Raw genomic sequence first — 15,562 nt, forward strand, 5'->3', positions numbered from 1 at the left:
GGTATGAGGAATGCTCTTACTCAGTTTGCGTAGCAACCTACAGAATCTATGTGCGAAGCTTGGGAGCGCTACAAGGAAATGTTGAGAAAGTGTCCACATCATGGAATGCCTGATTGGATGGTGATCACTGGTTTCTATAATGGTTTGGGGGCCCAATCTCGGCCCATGCTCGATGCAGTAGCTGGAGGCGCCTTGTGGGCCAAAAGCTATACTGAGGCTTATAATCTTATTGAGACTATGACTGTAAATGAGCATCAAAACCCAACTCAAAGGATGATGCCTGGGAAGGTAACAGGTATTCTGGAAGTCGATGCAGCTACAGCTATTACATCGCAGCTCCAAACACTGTCTATGAAGGTCGACTCTCTAGCCACCTATGGGGTCAATCAGATAGCTATGGTCTGTGAGCTTTGTGGAGGTTCTCATGCTACGGATCAGTGTTCTATTGTTAATGAATCTGTGCAGTATGTGAACAATTATCAGTGACAGCAGCAGCCTGTGCCAGCTACGTATCAACCTAACAACAGAAATCATCCAAATTTCAGCTGGAGTAATAATCAAAATTCTATTCAGCAACCATATCAGCAAGGCGTAAGTAAATAGTTCAATCCACCTGGATTCCAGCAACCACAACATTATGCTCAAAGGGAATCATATCCTCAACAAGGACGTGCAGCTCCACCCTCTAGTGCTGATTTTGAGGAACTTAAGCTGTTATGCAAGAGTCAGGCGGTTTCTATCAAGACCTTGGAAAATCAAATCGGTCAAATAGCCAATGCAGTGCTCAATCGTCAACCTGGCACACTTCCCAGTGATACTGAAGCGCCAGGAAGGAAGGAAGCTAAAGAGCAAGTCAAGGCTATTACCTTAAGGTCTGGAAAAGTTGCTGATACTGAAAAAGCAAAAGAAGGAGAAGCTGAAGTTGGTGATGAAGAAGCTAAGCAAAAGGAGAAAGCGGCGGAACCAAGGAAGAGACAACTCTATCCTCCACCACCTTTCTCTAAGAGATTGTAACAACAAAAGCTGGAGAAGCAGTTCGGTAAGTTTCTGGAGGTGTTCAAGAAACTTCACATCAATATACCTTTCGCTGAGGCTCTGGAGCAAATGCCTAGTTATGCGAAATTTATGAAGAGTATTCTTTCAAGGAAGGTGAAACTGGATGACCTTGAGACCGTTGCTCTAACGGAAGAATGCAGTGCTGTGCTGCAACAAAAGTTACGTCGAACGCTTAAAGATCCAGGTAGCTTCACCATTCCTTGTACCATTGGCAAGTTGTCTTTTGACAAGTGCCTTTGTGATTTGGGAGCAAGCATCAATCTGATGCCGTTGTCGATCTTTAAAAAGTTTAATTTGCCTAATCCAAAGCCCACCTACATGTCTCTACAATTGGCTGATCGTTCTATTACTTATCCACGAGGCATAGTGGATTATGTGCTAGTAAAGGTGGATAAGCTCTTCTTTCCTGCAAACTTTGTTATTCTGGATTTCGAGGAAGATAAGAAGATTCCCATAATCTTGGGAAGACCTTTCTTGGCTACAGGCCGTACCTTGATAGATGTACAGAAAGGTGAACTTACTATGCGGGTGCAGGATCAGGATGTGACATTCAATGTATTCAAAGCAATGAAATTCCCTACAGAAGATGAGGAGTGCTTAAAAGTGGATTTGATTGATTCTGTGGTTACGTCAGAATTTGATCATATGCTAATGACTGATGCATTAGAGAAAGCCTTAGTGGGGGATTTTGACAGTGATGATGAGGATGGCAATGAGCAACTACAATATCAAAATGCTTCTCCCTGGAGGCAAAAGCTAGACATGCCATTTGAATCTCTTGGTACTTCTAACCTCAAAAATGCTGAAGGAAAGCTCAAACCATCTATTGAGGAAGCACCTACCTTGGAGCTTAAACCATTTCCTGAACACTTGAGGTATGCTTTTTTAGGTGATGCATCTACTTTACCTGTTATTATTGCATCTGACCTTTCAGGTAGTGAGGAGGACAAGCTCTTAAGGATCTTGAGAGAATTCAAATCGACTATCGGATGAATTATAGCAGACATCAAAGGGATCAGCCCTTCATACTGCATGCATAAGATTCTGCTAGAAGAGGGTAGTAAGCCGACTGTTAGCAACAACGCAGACTTAATCCTATCATGAAAGAAGTGGTGAAAAAAGAAATTCTGAAGTGGCTGGATGCAAGAATCATTTATCCTATTTCTGACAGTTCTTGGGTGAGCCCCGTGCAATGTGTACCTAAGAAAGGAGGTATCACTGTGGTAGCAAATGAGAAGAATGAGCTCATCCCCACGAGAACAGTCACAGGATGGAGGGTATGCATGGATTATAGAAAGTTGAACAAGGCCACGAGGAAGGATCACTTCCCTCTTCCGTTTATTGATCAGATGGTTGACAGGTTGGCCGGGCATGAGTATTATTATCTTCTGGATGGCTATTCAGGGTATAATCAGATCTGTATTGCACCAGAGGATCAAGAAAAGACTACCTTCACTTGTCTATTTGGCACATTTGCTTTTCGCAGAGTTTCATTTGGGTTATGTGGCGCACCGACCACTTTTCAGAGATGTATGATGGCTATTTTTTCTGACATGATTGGAAATAATATCGAGGTGTTCATGGACGACTTCTCCGTCTTTGGACATTCGTATGATGAATGTTTGAATAATCTTCGTGTAGTACTCAAAAGGTGTGTGGAAACTAATTTGGTGCTCAATTGGGAAAAATGTCATTTTATGGTGCGTGAAAGCATTATTCTTGGGCATAAGGTCTCTAGCAAGGGTCTTGAGGTGGACAAAGCCAAGGTGGGAATCATTGAAAATCTTCCACCACCTATTTTTGTGAAAGGAATCCGTAGTTTTCTTGGTCATGCGGGGTTTTATCGGCGTTTCATCAAGGACTTTTCGAAAATATCTAAGCTGTTGTGCAACTTGCTTGAGAAGGATGTGCCTTTTAAATTTGATGATGACTTCTTGACGGCATTCGAGACTCTCAAGAAGAGTTTGATAACTGCACCAGTTATTACAACACCTGATTGGACAGAGCCTTTTGAGATGATGTGTGATGCGAGTGATTATGTGGTGGGCGCAGTTCTTGGGCAGCGCAAGAATAATCTCTTTCATGTGGTCTACTATTCTAGCAAGACCTTAAATGGGGCCCAAATTAACTACACCACTACTGAGAAAGAGCTCTTGGCTATAGTCTTTGGTTTTGAAAAATTTCGATCTTATTTGCTTGGGACAAATGTGATAGTGTTCACTGAGCATGCGGCCATTCGCTATTTGGTTTCCAAGAAGGATTCGAAGCCTAGACTCATTCGTTGGGTGCTCTTGCTACAGGAATTTGAGTTAGAGATCAAGGATCGAAAAGGTACTGAGAATCAAGTAGCTGACCATCTCTCTAGATTGGAGAATCCCGAGTCTACTTCATATGATAAGACATTGATCAACGAATCTTTTCCGGATGAGTAGTTGTTCGCAGTTCAGGAGGAAGAGCCATGGTTCGCAGATATTGTGAATTATCTTGTCAGCAATATAATGCCTCCTAATTTGACCACAGCTCAAAAGAAGAAGTTTCTGCATGAGGTGAAATGGTATATGTGGGATGAACCGTATTTGTTTAGACAGGGAGCTGACCAGATCATCAGCAGATGTATCCCATTCTGTGAGACGGAGGGGATATTACGAGACTGCCACTCCACAGTTTATGGTGGACATTATGGTGGTGAGAAGACGACAGCTCATATTCTGCAAGCAGGTTTTTTCTGGCCTACTTTGTTTAAGGACGCTCTTCAGTTCGTTTTAAGGTGTGATCGTTGCCAAAGAGTGGGAAATCTTACGAGAAAGGATGAGATGCTGTTAAATGTGATGCTTGAAGTCGAGGTCTTTGATGTTTGGGGAATCGATTTCATGGGGCCTTTTGTCTCATCCTGCAATAATCAGTACATCTTGCTGGCAGTCGATTATGTCTCCAAATGGGTAGAAGTCAAAGCTCTACCAACGAATGATGCAAAGGCAGTGTTGAATTTTCTTCATAAGCAGATTTTCACAAGGTTTGGAACGCCACGAGTAATCATAAGTGATGAGGGGTCACATTTCTGCAACCGTAAGTTTACTTCTATAATGCAGCGCTACAATGTGAATCATCGTGTTGCTACTGCCTATCATCAGCAAACAAATGGTCAAGCAGAAGTGTCTAACAGAGAGATCAAGCGCATTTTAGAGAAGGTTGTTTGTCCGTCAAGGAATGATTGGTCGTTAAAGCTCGATGAAGTTGTTTGGGCTTATAGAACAGCATATAAGACTCCACTTGGGATGTCCCCATTTCAACTTGTGTATGGTAAGGGATGTCATTTACCTACGGAGCTTGAGCATAAGGCCTATTGGGCGTTGAAGAAGTTGAACCTGGATCTAGATGCAGCTGGAAAGAAGCGAATGCTTCAGCTTAATGAACTTGATGAATTTCGACTCCAAGCGTACGAGAACAACAAAATGTACAAGGAAAAAGTGAAAAGGTGGCACGACAGGAAGCTTCATCCTAAGTTATTTGTGCTGGGACAGCAAGTTCTTTTATTCAACTCTCGTCTCTGACTTTTTCCTGGGAAGTTGAAATCAAGGTGGTCTGGACCTTTTATTGTCAAAACTGTGTTTCCACATGGAGCGGTGGAGATTTTTGAGAATGATCCGGACCAAGCATTTAAGGTTAATGGTCAGCGTTTGAAGCACTACTATGGGGATACGACAAACCGGGAAGTGGTTAGTGCCGTTTTATTGACAACTTGAGTAAGGTACGCTACGTCAAGCTAATGACGAAAAAGAAGCACTTCTTGGGAGGCAACCCATGATTTGTTATTACAGGAACCCTTAGAAGATAATAACCTATCCAAAAACCATAAAAAAATCAGAAAAACAGGGCAAGGGAAAAAAATTTCCAGAAGACCCCTGAGCGCTCGCTCAGCTCTGCTGAGCGACCGCTCAGCAAGCTGAGCGCCCGCTCAGCTTTGCTGAGCGACCGCTAGGGACCGACTGGGAGAAATTTTTTTAAGCCCAATAAAAATCCAAAAAAATCTGAAAAATAAAAAAAAACAAATTACAGCCCATTACCCATGACCTATTTCCCCATTATCCCATGTTTTTAACCCTCAAACCCACTCCTAATCAAATTTTACCCTAATCCCTACCCTATATATACATACACCTATTCCATATACTCCCCATACACTTTCAAACCTTAAACTCTCTCCCAAACCCAAAAACACAAATCTTAAATACTTTTTCTCAGTTTCGATGGCACCCGAGAGATCCAGGACTATTGATAGCAGCAACACTGTCCCGACTGCTGATTCTTCGAGGGGTACTGCTGCGAGGCCTTGTTTGAATGATAGGGCTGCTGAGGAGGAGTATACTAGACTTCTGGGTAAGCCAATTTTGAAGGAGAGGGGGTTCCTACCATCGGGGAGGGATGGTGAGTTGTTGCCTATGATTGCTGAGAAGGGTTGGATTATTTTCTGTGAGTCTCCTAAAGCAGTTCCGATGAGCGTGGTTCGCGAGTTCTATGCGAACGCGAAGGCTGAGAAGAATGGGTATTCTGTTGTTCGGGGGATGACGGTGGATTATCACCCTGCGGTGATTCGCCGTGTGATTGGGCAGTGACAGAGGAAGCCCACGGAGGAGAATTGGAATGAGAAGACTGCTGAGGATTTTGACTTGGATTTGATTTGTGCTACTCTCTGTAGGCCGGGCACAGTTTGGACTTTCAAGACTGGGACTAACGAGTATCGCCATTTTCCGGCGATTGCGATGAACAAGTATTCCCGTGCATGGAATGCTTTTATTTGCACTAATATTCTGCCTACTTCACATGCACATGAGGTCACAATTGAGAGAGCACAGTTGTTATGGGGAATTTTGAATGAGGAGTACTATGTGGACCTTGGTGAGTTCATCTACCAAGGAAATCTGAAGTTTTTGAGGGGAGCTAAGCACATGAACATCCCTTATGCATACACGGTTACAAAGCTTTGCCGAGCAGTGGGAGTTCAGTGGCTGTCTCATGAGCAGTTGCAGTTGCCGGCCGCTCCTATTGACTCTGGGACTCTGCATGCGATGTAGGAGTGGACCGGTGGTGAGCCCGAGGAGCATGGGCTGGGTTATTGTCTTCCAGGAGGGCGTCCAGCATGAGGTACTACCATGGCGAGGCCAAGGCAAGATGAGGCTGGTTCTTCTAGAGCTCAAGAGGGTGCTGGGATGGCTGATGCCCAGTATAGGAGGCTGTCGAGGAGGATGGATGTTATGTACGAGACACATAACAGGTTTGCTCAAGAGCTCACCCCCGCACTTGGGACTGCTTTTCGAGGCCTTGGAGCTGACATCCAGTAGCCAGTTTTTGGTGAGGACTCTACATATTCGCCTCCTGATACACCACCCTCTGAGGGTGATGATGATGATCTTTCCGAGTAGGTATACCCTGTGTTCCTTTCTACTACCTTCACTGGGGACAGTGAAGATTTTAAGTTTGGGGGTGGTAGTTAATGAATATTTTGTGTGTATCATATAGTTGCATATTCATGATAGTTTAGTTCATATAGTTCATATAGTTGTATATTTTTTGTCATATAGTTTTTTTATTTATAGATTTATTTATCATGTCATGTAGCTCATGCATATACCATAATCCCTTTTGCGCTGATTTACCAATTAATTTGTGATGATTGATGCGAGTGTAGTGATAGCGTTAAAGTGATGTTGAGTTGTGTGGTTGATATGCATGCTAGAAACATTTGTAATTTCACTAAGTCTTAGAAAATGCTTAAGGACTAGATTGTTGTTATGGTTTGATGGTTTTCAAGGTTAATCTATTGATTATGCTTAGAATTTTATAATAGGTTCTTAGTGATAAAAGGCATGAAAAGAAAAAAGAATGGAGTGAAAAATGGAATTCATTGCTAATTATGGCTAGGCGTCAAATGGCTAGTAGCCGACTCGTATTTTTATGCGAGTAGTCTGGGGTTGAGCAAGAGGGAGCGAAACGCACTTGCTCAGAAATTTTGAAAAAAAAATAGAATAGAAAAAAGAAAAGAAAAAGAAAAAAAAAGAGAGTTAATGCATAATTGATCACGAGTGGGCTCTTTGGTATTCGAGTTATTAAGTTCTTAGGGGACTTTGTGCCTAGTGACCTAAGGCATTTATAGTCTGGGATCCGCTAACCTAACGCTCGCTACATGGATGCCATTGCGTAAGTCTTTTGTGGACCTCACTCATTGCACGGTCAACTAAGCATTTGTTGTTATAAATAAAAAAGCATGATTCTGTAATAAGCTCCAGAAATCTTGAAGTGTTATAAGTCATTTTGTGCCTAGAATTTTATTCTTCGTATAATCATACGATTGCCTTGAGGATAGTTGAGTTATGATAATTGATCTAGTTTCAAAGTATATCTGTTAAGCATCTGCACACACCACGTTTCAGGCTGTATGTTAGTTTCCATGATTTGATTGATCTTTATTCGCCTAATTGCATTTGTTGAGATGTCGTAAGTTGGTTGGTTTGGTCGTAGTAAGGGGGATCGCTGCATTTCATATAAATTGCATTCATGCATGTGTTCTTTTTGTTTTTGGAGTCTGTTACGCTTGAGGACAAGCATCGATTTGAGTTTGGGGGTGTGATAAGTGGCATTTATACCACTTAGAACGTCTTATAATAGCTTGAATTGGTGTCTTGAAATCAAGTATTTTTTGTATTTGATGCGTTTTTCTAGTGTTTATGCATTTCAGGGTATTAGTTTCATTTCGGGAGAGATTTCATCAATAATAAGCCTTGGCATGTGTTTAGCATTGCAAGTGGGAAGATAGGAGCAGATTGCAGCGAAAAAACAGGTGAAAAACAGATCAGTTTCCAATAGGGGGCTGAGCGCCCGCTCAGGAATGCTGAGTGGCCGCGCAGGGATGGATTTTCAGAATTAATATTTTAGACTCCTATTTCTGTTTGACTTCCAACTTCTGAGTTAGCTGGGCTTTATGGGACTCCTATATAAGTAGATTTCAGAGACGTTTCATAAAGGTTGGATCGTAGTATTAATCGAAGAGCAAGGAGATAAGGAAGAAGACCGTTTTAGCACACCGCAACGAAGAGGAAGCATATTTTCTTGTGATTCTTTATTTTCGTTGTATCATTGGATGCTAGTTTTCTTTACTTTGAACCTATTTACTCTTGTGACGTACTCTGGTTTAATATAAGTAGTTTTAGTTATTATTCTCGTGTGTTATTATCATGTTTTCATATGAACCCATGATGACGATGAGTGCTATCATGGGCTAATCGTGATCATGGGGTCGTAACGGAATTACTATGGAATTCTTTAGTTAGTTGTTTAATACCTTAGTGTGTGATGATTGTATGATATCTAGTATTGGTTGTGCATATTCGTCTTATGTGCATCGCATATATATAAGATAGGGTGTTAATCTCTTGTGAAGCGATGATGGATCTTGAGATTTAGAACTTGTCATACTAGCATAGGTTCATGTAAGAGTATGCATGATTAGTGAGTAACTCTAACCATTTTATTCGCCCTGTATAATCAAAAGGAATAACTTGTACTTAAATCGTTATGTTGTCAATTTTTGTAGACATATAGGGACTCAACATAATTGATGCATATTCAAATTCTATCTTAATTGCAGATGCTTGGTAGAATGGTATTAGTACAATGAAAGTTGGCTTTTATCAGTTTCGTGTTATTTGATTAATATCATCACTGTTGCATGCTAAGGGTAAGAACAATAGCTATTGAAGGAAGTAGTAATAAAAGTTGTGATCTCATGAGTGTTTTAATATTGTTAATTCAAGTGTTAATCAAGTGTTTAATTCTCGTAGTTAATTGTAGGTAATAATTAGTTAATCAAATCTAAGTGTTATTGTCTTAACATTGAGAAGTAATCATACATTGGTGAGTGAGTTTAATTGAACATAATAGTCTGAGTCTCTATGGGAACGAACTAGAAAGTATTCTATATTACTTGCGAACGCATATACTTGCGTGTGTTATTAGAGCGTGGTTTCGCCCTAATAGTGAACAAGTCTTTTTTGGCTTAGATTCAGGTTAATCGAGTTGTATACTGTTATTTATGAGCTTTGTTACTGTAAAATTGAGTGTGGTTCATATCCTGTTATTTGCGAGATAGACAATGTTAGCCCTTTGTGATTGACCTAAATAAGTTCGAACATGTTACTAAGTATGGTACCATACAAGACTCTAGCTTTGCGGTTTTTAGATGCAACAAAAGACTGTGCAAACGCTTATGATGATTAGTTTAATAGATAATTGTATCATGATTGAAATGTTGATGCATTGCAGCATTAGTTATGTTAGAAATTCAGGATGTATGTTTTTTTAGGAAAAGAAAGAGATGCAGTAACAAACAGTCTATGAAAGGCTAGAAAAATTGGTTGAAAGGATATGAATATGAGAAACTATTCCATCCGTCTGAAAGATAAGACTTAAAAACTACTTATGAGGCCCAAAATGAAGGGGGAGTATTCGCTTTTTTCTTTTCATGCAATAATAGCATAGTATTTGATTGGTTCTTAAAATCATGAAAATGTGCCTAAACCATATATCCCACTGTACAAAATAGGAGCACACTTTTAAGCTATACTATCAACTTTTTACTCTTTGAATAGATTTATATTCAAGTAAATCCTTTCACAGTAATATGATACACTCCAGCCCCCACCGCCCTTGTAACATTACTTAGAAGTTTCACAGGGCTCAAGTAACAATACAATTTAAAATTAATTATTGAAGAGTTTTCATTTCAACATATTGTGTCCAAGGTAATGCAAAATTCTGGAGATTCTATATGATTACATAATTATCGTCTAATTGGATCATTGTTAATCACATATGAAACAATAATTACTGATGCAAAAAGGTGCTTCAAGCATATATATGGTTATGACATTGTTAAAGATCATTTAGTTATTCCTACTGATCTACTATCAAATAGTTTGCATTGTTAAAAATTTGACAGTGCTCCTTATTTTCCTTGGTATACTTTTGATAACATATTAAAAATCTAGAGGTCTTTAGCACCTGAGACATAGCCGAGATGGTCCTTGATTCTCGAAAGAGTGCTACCTAAAAGTTAAAGAAGATAAATACCAGTACTGAATTTTTTCAAAATCAGGTGACCCTGGCTATAATGGCCAAATTAGTGACCCTGTAAAAACCAGATGCTCCGGCTCATTGTATCTGATATTGCACAAAAAGTACGGTATATGTCATCTACCCCAAATAATAAAACTTAAACAATGCTATGTTAGACTCTGAAATCAAGACTTCTAATAAATTAAATATGCTTAAATCGAAAAAAGCAGACCTGTGACTAGGATAAGGTGTAGGAGGAGGAGCAAAAGTAAGAGTAGCATAATTAGAAAAAGAAAAGAAGAAGCATTGGAATGAGTTGTCAAAAGCTCCTTTAAACATTCTGCAGGAACTATCTGTTTTTGGTTCTCAGCATTGGAATTATCTGTTACTAACTATCTTTTCTTCACAAAGCAATCAAATTTGATGATCTTAAACATAGTTGTGTACAAGGGAACAAAGTTGTGTTTTAAAGTGTTTAAAGAGTAGTTGTGTTTATCTGCAAGACAATGTGTAATAGTTTGATTTTTTTTTCTAATGTCTTTATTATCAATTTGTGGTGTAGGCTTCCAGTAATGGATTATGAAACAATATTGGAAAATTAAGTAGACGAAGAAGAGATGGAAGTGGAGACAGACAATAAATTTTATAAGATAGTTACGTTGCTATTGATGACAGTTAATGCAATAATAACCGTCTTAAGAGATTATTTAACTATGATGCATGAACCTATTAGTCATTCTCTTATGCAATGACCAAGGACCGAATATGATTTTGTCAATAATTTGATGAAAAAAGATCCACATAATTTTCTTGAATTACACCGTATGTATCCAAATGTCTTTCTCAAGCTGTGTAGTATAATAAGAGAACAAACTTTTTTCGAAGATACAAGATATGCGTTTATTGAAGAAATGGTAGCTACCTTTCTAATAAATGTGGGGCACAACGATCATTACTGTAATGTTCGGCAGAGGTTTAATCATTCACACTTTGCTACTAGTACAAATTTTAACAAGGTTCTGAAGGCATTAAACACCATAGCACCATACATGATGGTAAAGCCTGGAGGTGTCTCCCCTAAAATATTTGGAAGTACTAGATTTTATCCTTATTTTAAGGTACTTTCTTGGAATTAAGATCCATTAATCATAATCTGATTTTATTTAGAATGTTAACCGTATGAATGAATTTAATTGTACTTTTGTTTAGGATTGTGTTGGTGCTATTGATGGCACTCATATCTCAGCAATGGTACGAGGTCGAGAAGTAAGTAACTACCATAATTATGGAATTAACTTTCAAAATGTTTTAACCGCTTGCTACTTTGATTTGGAATTTATATATGTGCTTAATGGGTGGAAAGGTTCTGCACATGACTCAAAATTGTTGAATGATGTATTATCAAGAAGAAACGGGCTTGAAGTTCCCCCAGGTACCTGATTTCCGAATATAAATGATCTTGTAGTTTCATTGTCTAGCTTACACTTATTTATACACTTCAATTTCAGGAAAATATTATCTTGTAGACTGTGAATTTCCTAATCGTCGTCAATTTTTATCTCCTAAGCGTAGTGTGCGATACCATCTTATAGATTTTAATGGTGAAGGTCGTCACCCTAGAAATACAGATGAGCTATTTAATCTCCGTCATTCATCATTAAGAATTATGATTGAGAGGATTTTTGGCGTGTTCAAGTCATGATTTACAATATTTAAAGTTGCACCTCCATTCTCATTTCAAACGCAAGCTGAGTTGGTATTAGCTTGTGTTGGATTACACAACTTTCTTCGAAAAGAATGTCGCTCTGATGAATTTCCAATGGACGTGGTAGAGGACCAGTCTTCTGATACGGAGGATGACATTTTTTAGATGAATCTTCTAAGTCAACAACTAGGAAAGGGCATACGCTAACGCTTGGAGAATTAGCATTGCTATTACAATGTGGAATGATAGGCCTACTACCACTACAAATAAAGAGAAAGAAGAAAGCAAGGAAGAATAATAAAGAACACTTGCCTAAATTGTTAATGAGATTTTACATCCTAATTTGCTTTCATTTTATTCCTCAATTTACAATTTATATCCTCTTGATTTTAGGAAATTTTCACTTTGCAGATCTAATCTTATTTGATCACTGAACTTGAAGCATGTTATTAATGCTGGAATATTTACTGAATTTATCATTTGCTCTAATAGTGTGAGGTTTTTAGTAGTTTAACTGTCGACGATGCGAGGCAATGTTGTGGTTGGCAATTGGCATTGTTATATTTAAATTTCTGTTTAATTAATGTATATAAAGGTCTAATAGAATGTCTGTATATAAAGATAGATCTTTATTATTCTTAAGATGTTTGGTTGCATTGCTTGTCAAGCAAGAAATAACTAAGAAACCAGAAATAGAAGTGATCTCTATAGTCGACTCACATGACCTGGGCATAAATGATATTACATAGATAGAGAAGAAGATACAATGATATAGATGGTCTGAGTTTTAAGTTGTACTTAAGAAAGTTGTTCTGCATGCATAATTCCATGTCTGCTGTCAAATGCCCAATTCCATAATTGTGCATAAAATATAAGTGATCTTTATTCTCAATGGAGTATGATTCTTAGATCAAACAGAGAGTTCTCAGAGAAATGTAAATAATGTTGAGACATCAATAACATAACTAATGATGTTAATAAAAAGCACAAACTTCTGATCAGCAAAAATATGCATATTGCCACTAACTTCGGTAGCATCAGTCATCAGACATAACTATTCTTGTACATTTGATTCCGAACATGGAACACCTTGCTTGATCGTGTTGCGATAACATCAGATTCCTAGAGCTACATTTGTATCAATTACTTAATTTGTTCCTGACCATTTATAAGAAGTACAAAATAAGAGCATATGTTCAGTGATATTATGCTGTCTGTAAACAAGAACATCTGTCCAGTGACCACCTTCCCGATATTTCTCACAAACTGTTTCGACACATTCTAGCTTTTATACCAATGGTTTACTTGATTGTGGTTAGAATATATTTAAGAGCAAAAAAAAGTTCAATGTAAATAACTTATGTCATTAGCCATCAGGAGAGGGGCACTGCAGTTTTTCAAGGTTTGCATCCTCCGGCTTCTCCGATAGTTCCTTTATTAAAAAGGAAAAAAATGTTCAACAAAATATATGATCCTGCTAAACCCAGTCAAACTTGAATAAGAAATAGATTTTGTAGTGGGGGATGTTAAGAAAATATATGATCCATGGTACGTTCAACTCTTAAGACCTTAATTTGAGGTTATAGGAGCGCCGCTAATTTAAGAAATGCAACATAAGCTGATGCACATACTATTCTTAGCAAAGTGTTCTATTCTTATATTATTATTTTATTTAGTTCAAATCAAAAACTTGAATCCTGGAGAGATTGCAACTAGGTTAGTGAGTTATGTATAGTTCTTGTACTTCTAGTTTTCTTTCCTTGTTAGTTCTTTTTATAGATTAAAAAGAGCCATTGCTGAAATGACTAGATGGATGATGTAATGCATTTAGCTGAAATCCATCTGAACTTTTAAGATGGAGTTTTATAAGTCCACAAGAGTTTTATAAGTCCACAAGAATCCACACATGTAACGATTGGGAATTTTCGCGAATTAATTATGCGAGTAAAGTATAATTATGTGAATTATGTGTTATTATATGAGAATGGAAATATTTAAATAAATATTATATTCCAGTTTGACGTGTCATCTGGAATAAAGAGAATGATTGTCAAGCGTAGTTGGAAACGCTCAGCGTCGGGCCGTCAGTCAGGACGCGACCGGTTACGCGGAGAATGATAGTAAAAAGGAAAATTTTATGATTAAGTATATTTCATTATGATACGTGATATCTGAATCTATGTTAAGGTAATTGATTTTGTGATTATATGCTTGTATGATATTATTTGGAATTTTAAGAAATGCGAAGTGCATTAATTGCTATTTATATAGGTTATAACTGCATTATAATTCTTTTAAAAAAAATAGTTTTGAAAATTATTTTTATTTATAAATTTCGAATTTGATTTTATTAAATTCCTAAAATTCTAAGCTATTTTATGATGTCACTCTTGTAATTTATAGACTTATGGTTTTATTTATAAAATGTATTCTTTGTAATTAATTAGATTAATAATTATTAGATTACCTAATTGCCTTTGCATGTATTTTCACTCACAATATAAGAGAAGGGTAGTTATGTCATTAACCACCCCACTATCTCATTTCAACCTAACCAAATTACCATATCATCCTTGCATGCATTTTGTGCTAGTAGTGAGAGAAGGGTAGGTTGGTAATTCTACAATTCCACTAATATAAGCACATGGGAGAATTAAACAAAAGGCTTGTCATTTCTACCACCACTTCATTCACATCATTTTTCATCTCTCCCCTCTTCTTCTTCTCTCTCGGCTCTCTCTCCCTCTCTTTTTCTCTCTCTCACCGAGCTCTCTTTCTTTCTCTCCCTCTCTCTCCCTCTCTCTCTCTCTCTCTCCTACATGCAACACCAAAATCTACTTAGAATTTAAAGATCTTGTCATTGATCTTCATCATTTTCAATCCCCTATTCATATATTCTTTGCATGCAAGCATTTAAGAAAGTTTTTGCATCAACATCTCTTGGTTATATCTAAGAAAACACAATTTCTTAGTGTATGATCTTAAGAGAGAGTATAGTACATAAGTTGTGTGATTTTCTTGGATTTGTTTTGGAGGTAGGTTCGACTTTTTGTTATTAAAAAGGGATATTTATTTTTATTCAGATTTTACAAAGGGTTTTGGTTTATGTTAGGTCACACAACACTGTAGAAGGGGGTTGAATACAGTGTAGAATACAATCAAATCGATTTAAAGCACAAGTAACAGAAAACAGATATATTCGATATAACAAACTCTGTTACAATGGAACTGTTCTCTCTCAGTGATGAACAAATATCACAAGAGCTGCTAGGTTACAATATATGATCTTCTCGATGATCGTAACTCTTATAGAGTAAACCTATGTCTGTGTTTATATAGACACACAACTACAAGATAACTTCTAGTTGATATGGAATATAATTCTGTCTCCTAAAATATATCAACCAGATATCTTATATAATTATTCTAGTTCTCGAACTCTTTCCATGCATATCTTATTCCGTATTAGTTTCGATTTTCTTTCCTGGTAAATCAGCTTCCTTCCTTAACTGTTAGTCCTCCAGTACTTAAGTTCTGATATCCATCTTCTGATATTATCTTCTGATAATCTAAGTCCTGATATCCTTCAGTCCTGACTTCCAGTAAGTCCTGATTTCAGTAAGAACTGATATTTCCTGTTAGTTAAGATCTGAAAACTAAACATGAAACATATTAGACATGACATCTCAAATA

At 37.7% G+C, this 15,562-nt stretch overlaps 1 protein-coding gene and 1 non-coding gene across 2 annotated transcripts; one reads left to right on the top strand and one right to left on the bottom strand.

Moving 5' to 3' along the window:
* LOC141694906 (small nucleolar RNA R71) lies at positions 1-107 on the bottom strand. Its single transcript, XR_012564185.1, has one exon. It is a non-coding gene; the product is annotated as a small nucleolar RNA R71 (small nucleolar RNA).
* Positions 108-11,075: 10,968 nt separating this feature from the next.
* Positions 11,076-11,866, top strand: LOC141690691 (uncharacterized). Its single transcript, XM_074495466.1, has 3 exons — positions 11,076-11,282; positions 11,374-11,596; positions 11,673-11,866. Exons 1-3 carry the CDS (start codon positions 11,076-11,078, stop codon positions 11,864-11,866), a joined length of 624 nt encoding a protein of 207 aa, XP_074351567.1.
* The last annotated feature ends 3,696 nt before the right edge of the window (positions 11,867-15,562 follow it).

Source organism: Apium graveolens, chromosome 10 (assembly GCF_009905375.1).
Source record: "Apium graveolens cultivar Ventura chromosome 10, ASM990537v1, whole genome shotgun sequence".
In the NCBI taxonomy this organism is placed as follows: Eukaryota; Viridiplantae; Streptophyta; class Magnoliopsida; order Apiales; family Apiaceae; genus Apium; species Apium graveolens.

Bases quoted from the DNA above. Each gene is read 5' to 3' on its own strand.
- LOC141690691 (XM_074495466.1), top strand. From the start codon at position 11,076: ATGGTAGCTACCTTTCTAATAAATGTGGGGCACAACGATCATTACTGT. The intron at 11,283-11,373 runs GTACTTTCTTGG...ACTTTTGTTTAG, and splicing joins GATTTTATCCTTATTTTAAG to GATTGTGTTGGTGCTATTGA. The intron at 11,597-11,672 runs GTACCTGATTTC...CTTCAATTTCAG, and splicing joins CGGGCTTGAAGTTCCCCCAG to GAAAATATTATCTTGTAGAC.